The sequence below is a fragment of the Lepidochelys kempii genome, chromosome 3 (genome assembly GCF_965140265.1).
Source record: "Lepidochelys kempii isolate rLepKem1 chromosome 3, rLepKem1.hap2, whole genome shotgun sequence".
NCBI classification, from domain to species: domain Eukaryota; kingdom Metazoa; phylum Chordata; order Testudines; family Cheloniidae; genus Lepidochelys; species Lepidochelys kempii.
Window position 1 is genome coordinate 170,008,508 of NC_133258.1, and position 15,707 is coordinate 170,024,214.

A 15,707-nucleotide genomic window follows, 5' to 3' on the forward strand; every position below is an offset into this window, starting at 1 on the left:
GGTATTTTAGTAAATCTGTTTTTAAGGTTTTATAGATGTTATTTTATATTCTGGTAAAGTTAGTGTTTGTAATTGTATGTAATGAGCCTAAGGATTGAAACGGGAGCAGATAGGTACATTAAATAAACATAACCTCCTTACACAGGACACCAAGCAGCTATATGGTAACTAGGTTTAAGCACTACTGAACTAGGTTGGATTTGAAATCGGTAAAGGCTCTGTATCCACTGATCAGCATGGGTCCCTCCCCCCTCCACCATATCTCCCACACCCCTCAACTTAATATGGATTGGGTAAATGTACCTATCTAGTCCTATCTTGTTCTTTGGTCTTATTTTTAACGACCTTTTTATATTTAAATTTCCATTTCCCAAATGGTGGAGCTGCTTTGCAGTATCTTGCCTTTTTCTGAGGAGCATTTGGAATTTTCACACACTTGTTTTAAGAGGCCCAGTGGAACTGATACACTTGTACTCTGGAATGCAAAAGTACAAAGTCTGCTGTCTGACGCAATTCTGTTGCTGTGAAACACGTTAAGGCGGTACAGTGAGTGCTCTTATTACCTAATGAAATTTCACATTTACACTTTATAAACTGACACTGTTTCATGCTTCATACTTCTGCATATTTTTATGTATGCTTTCTTTTTCTGTTAATGGGAACAACTGACAGCATATTGGTTTCCTGAACTCTTCTGCATGTGCAATATTTTTTGTTAAAGCTACATATTGGTGCAAATGTAATGCTCCTTGATGAGGATAATGTCTGGTTCAGAGGTTCACAAGGGAAATTAAAAAGGAAAAGGTATTAACATTTGAGAACTCCACAGGGAAGCCTTTCTAAACTGATCCTCATACGCTATTTTATTTAAAACCTTGACTTTTTAAAAAAGATATGGGTATCGTGGAAGAGATTGTCGAGCCAACGTATATCTCCTTCCTACCGGGGAAATAGTATATTTCATAGCATCAATAGTGGTATTATTTAACTATGAAGAGAGAACTCAGCGACACTACTTGGGTCATACAGACTGTGTTAAATGGTTGGTATATAACAACTGGTTATAAATGCCTGCTTGTGTGACTATACCATAATTTATTGTGATACAACTTCATATTCATTTAATATCCTCCAACTGAAGGGGCATTTGTTGCTTTATTATTATTTTGTCATCTTTGTCATTTTTATTATTTTCCATCACAGCAGTGCTTGGAGGCCCTGATTAGAGCTCCACTGTATTAAGCACTGTACAAACACATGACAACAAGACAGTCCCTGCCTCAGAGAGTTTAGTCTTGGATTTAAACAGAAAGTGATGGGAATACACAGATGTGGGGGAGCAGTGTACTAGAGGCAGGAATAGCAGCATAAACTAGTCAGAATACTGGTCAGAGTTGTCATCAGCCCAGCCAAAGCCAGGTGGGAGTGATTTGCAGACATTATGTCAAAGGTAGGTTTTAAGGAGGATTTACAAAAGTATGAAGTTGGGTAGTGGCTTTGCAAACTTTGAAAGGGGGTTATTCCTAAGGATTAATGGATAGCCTGGGAGTCAGCACAAAGATGCTCATGTGGAAAGCAGGCAGTCAAGGCCAGTATCCTTAGCAGAAGAAAGGCAATGGTTGACTTTAATTAGATGTTCTATTGGAGAAGTAATGTAGGTTTATCTGGTGGAAGGCCATAAAGGTGAGAAGGATGTTCGATGTGTTGGTGAAGTGGTCTTTCTGTCTGTACAGACAACAAAATATATTGTCTAGACCCTTATTGTTTTGTGACTTATTTACTGTAATCACTTCCTATGGCCTTGATGCCTCCAATCTTGCCCCCTTTACATTCAGTCACGATGTTGTGCTGGACTGATTTTCCTGATCCATTATTCTGACCACATCAACCCTCTGTTTGCCTTCCTCCACTGACTCACTCATCTTACAGATGTTACAGAGAAAGTGGATGAGAACTAAGTCAAAGATGACACCCAGATTATTGGCCTCAGATTCAGGCAGTATGCTTTCAAATTACAGTATCTGGGGTGTTTTACACCTGCTAGAAAGCAATATAACATGCACATGAACAAACAGTGGCTTATACCAATTTATCCTTCTACACTAAGGATTTTCACCAGTGTGGCTATCTTTAGATAACACATACCTGAAGTAGTATGACTCAAAAATTGTCAAGACTCTATCATTGAAAGTCTGTGGGACTTATGATCCTAAGTTAAGTCATTTTTGAAAATAAAACGTAGGCTCCTAAGTCACTTAAGCACTTTAGAAAATTTTACCCAAAATCTTTTCTTTGCTCCTGTGTGCATATTTTGTGTGAAACGTCTGTTCACACAGATAAAAGGACTACAAAATTGCATCTCACTTTGAAGAGCTGTAATGGCAAAAGCAGGGCATTAGAATGTGGAATATCCCTAACAAATATCTTCCATGTTGACATTATTTCTTAGCCTTGCAGTTCATCCAGACAAAATTAGGATTGCCACAGGACAGCTAGCTGGAGTGGATAAAGATGGAAGGGTGAGTAATAGAGCTGCTGAGGAATAGTATCTTGTTTGAAAATCAGGATAAAACATACATACTTCATTCTTTTCATCCCTCGATCCTCTATTTATGATTTGTGTGTGTGTTACATTTAGATAAATATTTATTTTTCCTGTTTTTAAGGTGATTGTGAATTCCTCTAGCATAAGAAAATGAATACAAATCAAGTACACAACTGCACATTATAAAGAGCAGAAGTTTATAAAGCCTTTTTTCGTGTGGTATGCATCACATATTTCTGCTTCTCTTTCCCACACAAATGTGGAATTTGCAATCCGTGCAAGAGGGCCATAGGATTTCCACACTTATTCTAGTCAGTCTTCTCCCCAAGGGAAAGAGATTCTGACTCAAACTAGAGGCCCCCATGTACTCTTATGGCCTCAAGGAAAAGGAAACCTGACTTCATGAGCTATGCAAGACTTGAGGGTTTGGCAAGCTGTACAGTAAGTTCACCCAGCTGAGTGAGAGTACCCATAACCAGTCCTGCGTATGGCTGTTAAACTGGTCTGTTGGAATTTAAATGATCAGTTCATCTTTACTGAGTTAATATAGCTAGTATGACATACAGTAGAATTTTATAATGAACGTGGTCCAAGTAGTAGATGCACTGTAAATAAGACCAATACTTAGACTTTGCAATTCATCCCATTTTGCTGCAAAGAATAATTGTAATTTTATTGTTGGTATTGTTTACAGTTAAGATTTCCATTGCACGGCTGTTGAAGTAATCCTTTTAGAATTGTTTTCTGTCAACATCATGATTTATTATCTTTTTGTGGTGAATACTGACTTTATTCTTAAGCTATACTAAGCCATCGTGGGCTGTGGCCTTGTCAAATATGTGAAATCAAGCAGGTTTGGGCCTGGATATCACTTGGATGGAACATCACCATGGAAAAAGCTGCAGCAGGAAGCGGGGTGTAGGTGATTCAGTCCTGTCTAACCTGAGTCAATTCTGAAGCATTAACCTGATTCAATGCTAGGATGCACTGCATGGCACTGCATGTGCCATTTTTGGTATGAGATAAAACCCAGGTCGTGTGTGTGTGTGTGATCAGGATATTGGCCAAATTTCAGCTTAGGTATTTTACATTTTGCCCTGCATTTTAAATTGGACAACGCTGCTCTGTTTCCATCCCAGAGGTGATAGGTAAAGCAGTCGCTATACAGAAGTCTGTAAATCTTGCCTAGAATCCTTTGAGATTAAAGGTGCTATATAAATGTAAGGTGTTAATGTATAATTATTTATCTTCACTTCAGTCAATATTTACTTTACAGGTCAATAATTCGTGGTGTTGACATCAACAGAAGTCAGTATCTGCTTAATGTAAGATTAAATCTGCATGTGACATTTTAGCCTTCAGTAACAGTTTTTATCAAATTGCTTTTACTTAGCCTTTGCAGCCCCATGTTAGAGTATGGGACTCAGTGAGCCTGATGACACAGCAGGTTATTGGCCTCGGCACTTTCGAGCGTGGAGTGGGGTGTCTGGATTTTTCAAAAGCAGTAAGAAAAAAATTGCATTTTTTTAATAATTTACCATACTGTATGTAAGTCAGACAGAAACACCTGTAGGTGTTATATGTACTGTGGTTTTCTAGCTGAACTATCTTGGGACTGAAGCATGTTTGGAAAGTTAAATACATTGCATTAAAACAACTTAGGGCAATGAAAATAGTTCTAGGAAAACCCCCAGAAAGTTACACATGTAAAATAGTGGCAGCAGAATAGTACAACCAATAAACAGTTTACGAGAAATACGTAGAATAGAAATTGAGAAGGCCGTACTGCATTTCTGTTTCAACACATGTTGAAAGATTTGTTTGTTAGGAAGTTCATGAAGATGAATCTTGGCAAGTTCTGATGCAAAGTATTTATTTTCTCTCTGCGTCGTACTAGAGTTTCATCCTAGGACAGGAAACAACAAACCCCTTGCTTGCACTTCCGTCTGCTTAAGAAATAATGTCTTATCAGCTCCTCTTAATGGCAAGCATAAAGGTTTTAAAAATTTAGACCAAATACGAGCAATCTTGTTATCTAGGCCATCAAAAGCTTGTGACCAGAAAAATTGTTAGTAACTTTATCAAGCTGTTTCATTTTGTTAATTTTGACTATTATATAAAACAAATATAGATTTTGCTAAAATCATTTGTCCAGCCTGCCCTGCATTTTTTAATGGAAAAAGTCTTATCAAATCTGCTGAATATGGAGAAAATATTAAACTCTGGAATATGTTTCATTTCAAAATCATAATTTTGCTTCCCATAAGATTTGCCAGATATGCATACATTAATTGTTAGTTTCCTTTAAGTACACCCACCCTGAAAAATTTGTCCCAAGCAGTGATTCTCACATGGATATTGACCCCACTGGTTGAGAATCAAATACAGTATAATTCTGTGCCCTGTAGATGGGGAAATGAAGGGGAATAGAAGATGTTGCTGTCCTGCTCAATCTGGTATCCCCTCTCCCCATCCCTTCCCACTTCAACACCATCTCTATTCATGGAAGAGGAAGCCAGCTACCATCACCTGAGGATAGAGTACAGTTGGGTTGGGAGGAGAAGGGAGAAGTGCTATCCAATAGCAGCTCCTCCTTTCTCACACTGCAGCCCATTGATCACCCAGCACCCGCATCAGGCCTCATATTGCTGCAAGCAGCTCATGGCAACCAGTCCCCACCCATCAGCAGTCCCTGCCCTGCTCTACCTCCTCTTCACCAGGCTTTTGACCCAGTGCCCCATTTGTTTCCATCAGGTTTTCCCCATCCTCAGCAATTGAAATCAGCTGTGGTTTCTTTGCAATTGCACAATTCTTTGTGACTGTAAAAGACTGTGGAATGTGGATAATTCATGGCAAGAAGCCATGCCTAGGTTTTGTATCTTAGCTGGGAAAACTCTGATAAATACTGAACTAAAAGAATCAACAACTCCCTGTTCCAAGTAACCTTTCATTCTCTCATGCCATACCTCTTCTTCAGGCAAAGGCCTGTACAAAAATATAGACCTTTTGGTGTACCTTGCCAGATCAGTGAGGAAAGTGACTTCTAAAGTCCTGTGTCAGGGTGGTTTCTCAGCTGTAGCCAGATCTAAACAAAGTTTGAAAGGGTTTCCAGTAATCGGAAATCCAGAAAATGGAAGAATTTCCTTGTCATAATCTTCCTCAAAGAGGACATAGCAATAATTTGCCAGATTATCAATATTATGAGGCAGTTTCTTGAATAGAAGAAATAACAATTGATTGCTTGAGAGATGTTAGCACTTTGGCCTTGCTTAGGGAGGTATTGATTGTGTCTATCAAGAGTAGAGTCGATGTCCCACCAGTAGGAATGTATTTCTCAAATTGCAGCCCAAAACTTCCCAATAGCTCAGCAGAACCTTACGGAGTGAGTCTGGCTGAATCAAAGAAGCTAATCAGAGACGACTTTGTTTACTTCATAAGAAACAATTCTATATCCGGGTGAGACAAACACAATCTGATCTATAAAGTGGATAGAACATTCCTCACAGTGAGAAGGACTCATGTGGGTGTATGTAGGGGTGGATCAAATTAATCAGATGGTCTACTAACCAGAATGATGCTTTTGATCGGGACTTCCTAGATGATGATATGCTGGAGAAGAGTGTTCTTTGCTTCCATCATGGCCATGGCATAAGACTTCAAAATTCTTTGTCATGATTGATAAAATCCCAAAATGTCGTTTTTGTCATCTGCATTGTACCTCTCCCAGCATGTTTAATCTGTTGCAGATCATCTGAATACCTAAGTGAGCTGCTCAGAAGATTAGGAGGGAAGGTGTGTGTGTGAAACACCGCAGGAGTAGATGATGATAAAACATAATCAGAAAATCACGACATGCTATTAACAGTTGCCCATCTGTTGCATAATATTCTCCTCCAGAGATTTCAGAAACCTGATTGGGTCCATTAATCTCAGGGTGGCACAATAAAAAAGATTCCCTACCCGGAAGGTGGTGTTTAACCTCAAAGTAAATGAAGTTCATGCTCTTACTCTAGCCAAGTATAATCTGCACTCCTCCAGCCTCAAGTCACCAGTACTATATCTAAAATAAAATCCAGAGTGCAACCAGCTTTGTGTAAATCTGTGAACCACCTGTGACTTTTCTGTGGTTGTCAGAGGCCAGGACATCTTGAGTCAACCAAGAAGAGTCATTGTTTTCGTGGACATAATTCATCCAGGATCATTAGCCTCAGTGACTCTAAGACTAAGTTGATTCCATGGTCACATTTGGGAACTCAGCCAGGAAATCCTAGATACAGAGGGTGGGCTGTAAACAACTACTTAGTCCCATGTTTATCTTGTTCTATGACACACTAGTTGACCATGTTGAAACATACCCAATTTTGAGGAGATGATCTGCGTTTAAGATTACAAGCAGTAAGCACAGCCACTCCACCACCCCAGCCAGCCTGTGCCTCAGATTGAATTTAGTATCTCTTCGGCGATATCTGGGCTAATTCTTCAGTATCACAGCAAGTTTTCAGTAATATATGCAAAGTTAGGATGTCATTCATTCCTTGTCATTAAACTGCAGAAGCTGTTGTGGAAGGTCTCTGCCAACCAGTGCTCTGCATTCTGAGATTATTCCCCATTTGAAACCAGGGGCTGATATCCAATTCCAGACACCTAGTCTAGTCCTCAGTGGTTTATTCTTTCATATCTACCATTGTCCATCATTACGGCAATCGAGGGACCTAGGGCTCCAAATTACTTCTTCCCTTCAGGCCTTTCATATTATCATCCAGTTAGATCATCCATCATAATGTGGTTTTTAAATGAGCACACCTGCCATAAGTGTGTATGAATAAGGACCTCCTGGTAGGGTGCCAAAGCCATATGTAGGGCAGTAAAGATGCCATCTCCCTTTATCCCCAATTAAAAGAAAAAATCTCCCACAATTAAGAAATTAAATAAATAAAACAAGATTAAATTGGTGCTTAGTTATGCTGCTAAAATTATTATTGTTAATTATGTTTGAGCTGTGCCCTCAAGAAGTGACAAAAAAAACTTTGCTGTTAAAAAGAATAAATGTTCACCTTCCCCAGCATATTATAGAAACAAAATAGTACAGTTTAAGGCAACACCATTATTTCCTCCAGCTCGTTAGAGCACACAATTATAGCCCACAGAGCTGTATCAATGCAATTTCAATGTCATACATTCATCGCCTCTAAAAGACCTCTCTTATACCTCTAAAAGTTTTCAGTCTTATTTTCTAAGAAGTAGAGAAAATGCCATCAAAAAAATCTTAGAAGAACAGTAAGGGCCAGCATCCATTTTTGTTAGTGCCATTTTGCAGCTACAGCTTAGACCAATTAGGGCTACATTTTCAGGTTAGCCATAATAATCTAACAACACATAATTTAAAAACAAGCATTTTACATCCCAAACATAGCTGTCATATGGTGCCTTATAGGGACAATAAGCAGGAAATATCCTAGGGCCATAGTTTTCTACAGATCCCACTAATCCCAATAAGAGCAGCTCATGTAACCAAAGCAAGAATAAGGCCTCTTAGTTTAGTTTTATACACTTAGCATTCCGTTTCAAATTCACTTTTAAAGGGAAATTGTACTGTCATTTAAGGTTAAAATTTCAGCCACCTGAAAATTGTCATAATCTGTTAGTGAATGTAGGTAGGACTCTAGGAACCACATTTAAAAGAAAAAGAAGGTCCCAAATCTGTTCACCAATGGGTACTTAAATGCCTGCTTTTTATATGGTACTACAATAATACCCCCCCGCCCCCCATGTTCATTTGTAAATACTGCATATTTTTGCCCCAAGGATCCTGGGCCTGTCTTTTAAAATTTGTCCCTAACTATGTTATCATTGATTCTTTTTATTCAGTAACTTCTTGTTGTAAAACATTTAAACTGTTTACAGTATGTAAAACTTAAATGCTAAGCTGCCGCCTATTGCAGAGGGAGAACAGACATTTAAATTTGATACCTAGACATGCTCTTACTTTAATAATGTATTCTGTGCTTCAGTTTTCCTATCTGCAAAATGGAGCTTCTAACAGTTATTGCTGTGAGGTCTAAATTGGCTGTGTATACATAGCTTTGAAAATATAAAACATGATATATATGCTAAGTGTTAATATTATTGTCACAATTAAAGAAATGAACCAAGAAAGTTACATGTCCCAAATGAAACAGACAAGGAAAATATTTTCCAAATGGGAAGGGACAAGTGTGGTAGATGACAAAACATTTTGTATTTTATGCAAACAATAGGGTTAAAAAGGTATTAAAAGGTGGTGGTGAGGCGGACTTGACAATGCCTGCTTTCAAAGTCTACCAGAATACCATCTAAAGTGTGGTTCATTTGTTTATTGGGAAATGATGATAAGCTGAATTTAGATTTCACAGTTCCAAGTATAAAGGAAAATATCCAAATATATTAAACTTTTGCTTATTCACATAGACACAATATTTATTTGTGCATTCTAGTGATTTTGTAATATACTACTGCTGTGTTTGGTTTTAAATCATACCTTATCCTATTTTAAAATGTGATATGACAACACTGTCTATGGCTTTCTTTTTAAAGGATTCAGGTTCTCATTTGTGTGTGATTGATGACTCTAACGAGCACATGTTGACTGTATGGGACTGGCAGCGGAAATCAAAGGTAGCAGAGATAAAGGTAAATAGGACACTTTGCTTAAGCAAATATTCTGAGATATAATTTATACAGCACATGTGCAGTTTATTCTCATGTGGCTATCTATGTATGCATCTGGTGCACTGAGAGGCACAAATCCAAAGGCAATCTTCTATCATCCGAGAAGCCCCAGTGCATAGTATAACTCCACCACACACTATTTGTTCTTGATTTTATATATGGGGATATGAATATTTCAACATTTTTTTAAAATAAAATTTTAAAGGGTTTCAAGTATAAAGACCATTAAAAGCAAAGTGACTCCTTAAGGGGAGAAAAACTTTTTTCATTAATGCTTTTTCTCTTTGAAGTCCTGGGGAGTTTAAGGGGCCAAAGGATAAATAAAATTTGCTACTGCTTTTTGAAACTGGCACATCTAGGTGTAGCCAAAATCTACAAGTGGGAGTTCTTACTCTTACACTGTCAGCTGCCTGCTCTCTGTCAGCAGCTTTTCCATCCTCTTTGTTTGGAAGCAAGGGTCAAAAACATGAACATAAGGTAAGGATAAGTATTTTAGAGCTGACTCTATGACAGCCAGAACTGACTACTGAGAGGGATTTTCTGGCTTCCAGTTCTCCGATATTTTGATTTGCCATTTGTTTTCATGGAAACTAATGTTGCGTCATCAAAATACAGTTATGTTTGAAAATATTACTGTCCTGATTCTGGTTTCACCTTTGTTTTACACTGCTCTACTACCTCCACTGACCTCAGTGGAATTTCTTCTGTTTTATACCAGAATCAGCCCTTAAGTTTTAAAATGTTTACGATATGGTACTACAGTATTTTTCTCTTTTCTGACCCTTATCCCATTCTGAAATGTGAATGAAAAGATAATCTCTAGATGGAAGTTGCTGGCTGCCTGATGAGATGTACAATATTCAGCTATTTATAGAGCTTAAGGTCAGAATACATTATTAAATCTTCTAGTCTGACCTCCTTTACATCACAGGCCATAAAATTTCGCCCTTTTACCCTGTACTGGACCATAACTTGTGTTTGGCTGTAGCATATCTTCTGGAAAGACATCCAGTCTTCATATGAAAACATCAGCAGATGAAGAACCCATCACTTCTGTGGTTTTCAAACTGTGGGTCGGAATGTAAGACACTGGCTCGTGGCGGCTCTGGTCAGCACCGCCAACTGGGCCATTAAAAGTCCCGTCGGCGGTGCTGTTCAGCTAAGGCAGGCTAGTCCCTGCCTGTTCTGACACCGCGCTGCTTCCGGAAGCAGCCAGCAGCAGGTCCAGCTCCTAGGTGGGTGGGGGGCCACTGGGCTCCACGCGCTGCCCCCGGCCCCGAGCACCAGCTCCGCGGCCAATGGGAACTGGGGGGGGGCAATGCCTGTCGGTGACAGCTGCGCTGAGCTGCTTGCATGCCTCTGCCTAGGAGCCAGACCTGCTGCTGGCCACTTCCGGGGTGCAGCGCAGTCTGTGGTGTCAGGACAGGCAGGAAACCTGTCTCTGCACCCCCGCTGTACAGCTGACTGGGAGCTGCCGGAGGTAAGCCCATGCCTGAATCCCGTGCCCCAATCCCCTACCCCAGTTCTGAGCCCCCCTTCCAAACCCAGAGCCCCTTCCTCCACCCCAAACCCCTCATCCTCAGCCTGCACCCAGAGCCCTGCCCCCATCCCACACACCAACCTCCTGCCCCAGCCCTGAGCCCCCATCTCAAACCTGGAGCCGCTTCCTGCACCCCAAATCCCTCATCCCCCAGCCCAGACCCCTGACTCCCTCCTGCACCCCAACCCTCTGCCCCAGCCCTGAGCCCCTCCCACACCCTAAACCCCTCATCCCCAGCTCCGTTGAGTCACGGGCATCAACAATTTTCTTCAACTGGATCACCAGAAAAAAAAGTTTGAAAACCACTGCTCTAGTTAGTTTTCTCCAATGATTCATCATCCTCACTGTTTGGTTTTGGTTTTTTTTTGGTTTTTTTTTAAAGTGCCTTAGTTCCTATTTGGATATGTCTGATTTCAGCTTCCAGCCATTCTGCCCAGTATGTTCTCCCCATGAAAGTACTTATACACTGTTTTCATTTTGATAAACTAAACAGATCGAGCTCTTAAAGGCTGTCACTGTATGGCATTTTTTCCACCCTTCGAATAATTTTTGTAGCTGTTTTTCTGCACCCTCTTCAGTTTTTCCTACATCCTTTTAAAATGTGGGCACCAGAACTGGAGGTCTGACCTCCATTCCTTGTTCCTAGATCTATAGCTTTACATTTGGCTGTATTAAAACACATTTTGTTTGATTGGGCCTAGCTTACCAAGTGTTCCAGATTACTATGTATGACTGCCCTTGTAACAGGGCAAGCTTCTCTCCTTCCCTCACCAACATTCTCTAGATGTCTGTGAGTTATTTGTTAACTCTGCCAAGACACCATCACAACCCCCATGCAGCATTTCTACCTACCCTGTCCTTCGCTCCTCAGCCCTTTCTCCAGGGAAAGGAAGAGGAAACAATTTTGCCAGCTGGAGAATTTGTTTCCCCTGCTCTCTGCTAGCCCTCTCTCTCTCTTTCCTTTTGCATTTCCCTCCTGTGCTTTTTAACTACCCTCCCAGCTAATGATAGGGATAGTCCTTAACACCCTCAGTCCACAGTCTGATTACGTTTACTCCATTCCTTAGTCAAGTCTTCTCTGGGGGGCAGCTAATTAGTGTGTAAGTGACGAGAGTGTTGTCACATCTGTTAGCTCTCAGGACTCTTTCACAGCCCAGTCCTTTGTGTCATCTGCAAATTTTATCACAGTGATTTTATATTTACTTCCAGACCATTGATGAAAATGTTGAATAGTGTCAGGCCTACTGCCGATCTTTGCAGAATACCATTAGAAACACCCCCGTCCAAAGATGGTTTCCCACTGACAGCTATTATTTTCAGATATATCAATTAGCCGGTTCTGAATCCATTAAACATATGTTTTATTGATATTGTTTGGTGCTAACTTTTAATCATATTTAGGCTAAACATTATTTTGTCAGGATTGATGTTAGACAAAGTGGCCTGTAGTTTCCTAGGTCATCCTTCTTACCCTTTTTGAATATTGACACAACATTAGTAGCCTTCCTGTCGTCTGGAATTTTCCTGGTATTCCAAGATTTATTAAAAATTAACATCAGCAGTTTCAAGTGTTAATTTAAAAAGACCTCTTTATATTTTATAAATGCTTTTGGTTTCTAAATTCTGTAGTACTTCAGTCCTGAAATCTGGTATCTTGAGGTGGGGGGGTTTTTTTGTTTTTTTTTCTTGGATGGTCATAATTATTTCTTGGAATGCAGGCAAGTTGTGCCCCAGAGTTTCAACTTGGGGTCTGATCCTGCAAGTTGCTGAACCATGTTCAACAGCCATTGGCTTTAATGGGAGTTAAAGGTGTTCTGCATCACTCAGGAGGTGCTCTGCACCTTTCAGGGTTGGGCCCTAAAATCTAATAGTTATAGGGTTTAAAGTTTGTGTGTGCATGTGTATACATGATTATGTATATACGTGTGTGGTTTCACATATACAGTGAAATATCATTTAAGTTACCACAGGTGTCCAACAAAAATCACTATGGTCTTCTAATGACCTTGAATAAGAATTTATTAAATACATATGGGGATAGTTGGGATACTCTCATGGGTCCTTATTCAGCAAAGTATTTAAGCATATGCTTAAGTCCCATTGAAGCCAATGCTTAAATGCACATACTTAAAGGTACGCAAAGATTTGATTAAGTGCTTTGTTGAATCTGCACCGGAGATTGCCTTCTAAAGGTATTGTCTTGTACAGGTTTCACTTAACTTGTATTAATTACTGGATAGCAAACGAGTCTTATCTGAAAAAATTGTAAAAAAATGAATCTGTTGTAAAATATCTTATTGGTAAAATGAAAGATTATTTTAAAATTAATAAAATAATAAAATTTGCTTAGCTATTACTATTCAGTAAAGGTACATCCAACTTGTGAAAAGTCCCAATCTATTTATAGTAAGAGACTATAGGGGGCTATATTTATTATCTGTGAGTTATGTAGCTTTTTCAGAGCAGGGGGGAAGAACCAAATAGAACTTTTATAGGATTTCAGAAAATGAGTGAACTTAAGCCAAGTGTATTATGATTGGCTGAGTTACCTCTATCATAAATCCATTATCCAAAACAATGAGATGCTCATATGTGTCTTGAAATCAGACAGCAGCAAGTTTTTGTTTATTTCATCCAAAAAACATCTCTTGTGTTTTTTCTTGTTTTCTTTTGCAAAAGGCATGCTTAGCGGGGGAAAGAATGCTATGCCAAAAGATCATTTCAGATTAATAAAACCTCTCTTTCTGGCTAAAAATCTTATGAAATCTTTCAGAAATGTAAAAGTCAACAGCAAACTAATATATATTCTTATCCACACAGATCTGTGTGTATGTTTTTGTATATATACATTTATACTCACAATACCCTATATACTCTTTTTTATCTGTGTAAAACTGTGTGTGTGTGTGTAAAATAGAAAATTAATATCCATCTGAATAAATATTACATTAAGCTCATGGTTTCTTCTTTGTTTCTATAGACTACAAATGAAGTTGTGCTTGCTGTAGAATTCCATCCAACTGACGCAAACACAATCATAACTTGTGGCAAATCTCACATATTTTTTTGGACCTGGAGTGGCAATTCACTAGCAAGAAAGCAAGGGATTTTTGGGGTAAGAAATATTTTTGCGCTAGGCCAGATTCATAAATTAATATAATTGGAGTCAGTGGAGTTAGCCGCTTATGCCAGGTATGAATTTGGACCACCGTCCTTATTATACGTGTTGGATGAAGAAATAAATTATGAAAACTAGAAACTATTTTTTACACATGTGGGTGTGCATGTGGCTGCACAATTACACTCTAATTTCTCTTGCTGTTCCATTTCAGAAATATGAAAAACCCAAATTTGTGCAGTGTTTGGCATTTTTGGGGAATGGAGATGTGCTCACTGGAGACTCAGGTGGGATAATGCTTATATGGAGCAAAACTACTGTAGAATCCACGCCAGGAAAAGGGCCTAAAGGTACAGTACACTCACAGTTAATTTTACAGCATGATGGTCTGCAGAAGTCATACATACAAAAGATTGTGTTAGGATGACAAATATCAAAATAAACCCGTCCATATTATGTACAGTGCTTTCTCTTGAGTTTTGCAACCGTCATTATCATGGTTGGGCTTGATGTTTAAATTCCATGCCCTGTGGTATGCAGGAGGTCAGACTAGAAGGATCATAACGGTCCCTTTTGGTCGATTAATCTGATTTCTTTTTTATAAAATCGTATTGCAAAAACAAACCACGTGAAAACGTGTTAATTGGTTTCTCTTTTGTGTCAGTATGCATATGACAATGCCGTTTCACTCCCAGCTGCTGCTAGAATCATTTGTTAAAGGCAGGGAGAAGCATTCTGTTTTATCTGGGATTGCAGCCATAGAAATGTCTATAACCCTCACTAGAGTGGCAGAGCTAAAGAGGGGGAGGTGATCGCTTGACCAGAGGGTTGAACCCTTAGCAAGTGATAAGAACGATTGTCATAACATTGCACCAAGTGGAACTGGACAAAGAAATTCAGTGATATAAATGCTCCAGTCTGCAAGGGTGCCCAGCCTTTTTGACCCAAATGGCTAAATGGGCTACATGCCAGGACCCCAAGAGGTGCTTATAAGTTGCCTTATAAATTTGCATAATGATTTGTATTAAAAGTATCCATGTATGACCACACCATTTGCTTGTGTTTGTATCTTCCTTGATAGTAGCCCAATCTTAGACAGTGCTGAGCTTCCACAACTCCCATGAACATGCCCATTGACTTTACACCTTGCTGGAGCTGTTCAGCACCTTGCAGGACTGGGTCCAAAATGAATAGAAATTATTTTGTTTGAATTTCCCAGCAATAAAAATAGTGTAGTTAATCAGACTCGTCCTCACCCTATAGTTTCAGGGAGGCTCCATGGACTACATTTGGCTCTTGAGGCATGCTTTGTGAAACCTTTAAAGTCTCAAATGAATATCTGTCATACAGAAAGCTTATATTAAGAGGACCTGTATGTAAAGAAAAAAGTGTAATACAGAACTGTAGGATTTACCCAAATAATAATAGTTTCTAACTAAGCAGGTGCTCAAATCCTGACACAAAAATATACTTTAAATACCATTTGATTTGGCATTTGGATTGAACTTGTTTTTTAGGGTGAGCTTTTTGTTCCATTAAAATTAAAGAAGAAAAATGAATTGCTACTAGACATATGGAGAACTGGCACTGTTGAGCCCTCAGGTAGCTTTTAAATTCAAGGATAATTATTTTACTTGGCAGCTATTTCAAACACTCTGACTTAAACTGGTATGCCAGGAAAATAGTCATGTAAGAAGCAAATCTTTAAGTGCAAATCTATTTTTATAGGAAAATCTGTTTGTTTGTTTTTGTTTTTTTGAAACCACTAATTGAAATGGAAAAATAATTAAGAAAAT

The 15,707-nt window shown here is 39.1% G+C and overlaps 1 protein-coding gene across 6 annotated transcripts in view; it reads left to right on the forward strand.

The window, feature by feature from the left end:
• The window catches only part of EML4 (EMAP like 4), a 257,731-nt gene that overhangs the window by 196,345 nt on the left and 45,679 nt on the right, over nt 1-15,707 (forward strand). For all 6 annotated transcript variants that reach the window (XM_073339049.1, XM_073339047.1, XM_073339048.1 and 3 more), the window contains 6 exons: nt 893-1,042; nt 2,450-2,519; nt 3,939-4,049; nt 9,119-9,214; nt 13,774-13,908; nt 14,126-14,261. In XM_073339049.1, coding sequence (XP_073195150.1) covers nt 893-1,042; nt 2,450-2,519; nt 3,939-4,049; nt 9,119-9,214; nt 13,774-13,908; nt 14,126-14,261 — 698 coding nt within the window. The remainder of the gene's footprint in view (nt 1-892; nt 1,043-2,449; nt 2,520-3,938; nt 4,050-9,118; nt 9,215-13,773; nt 13,909-14,125; nt 14,262-15,707) is intronic.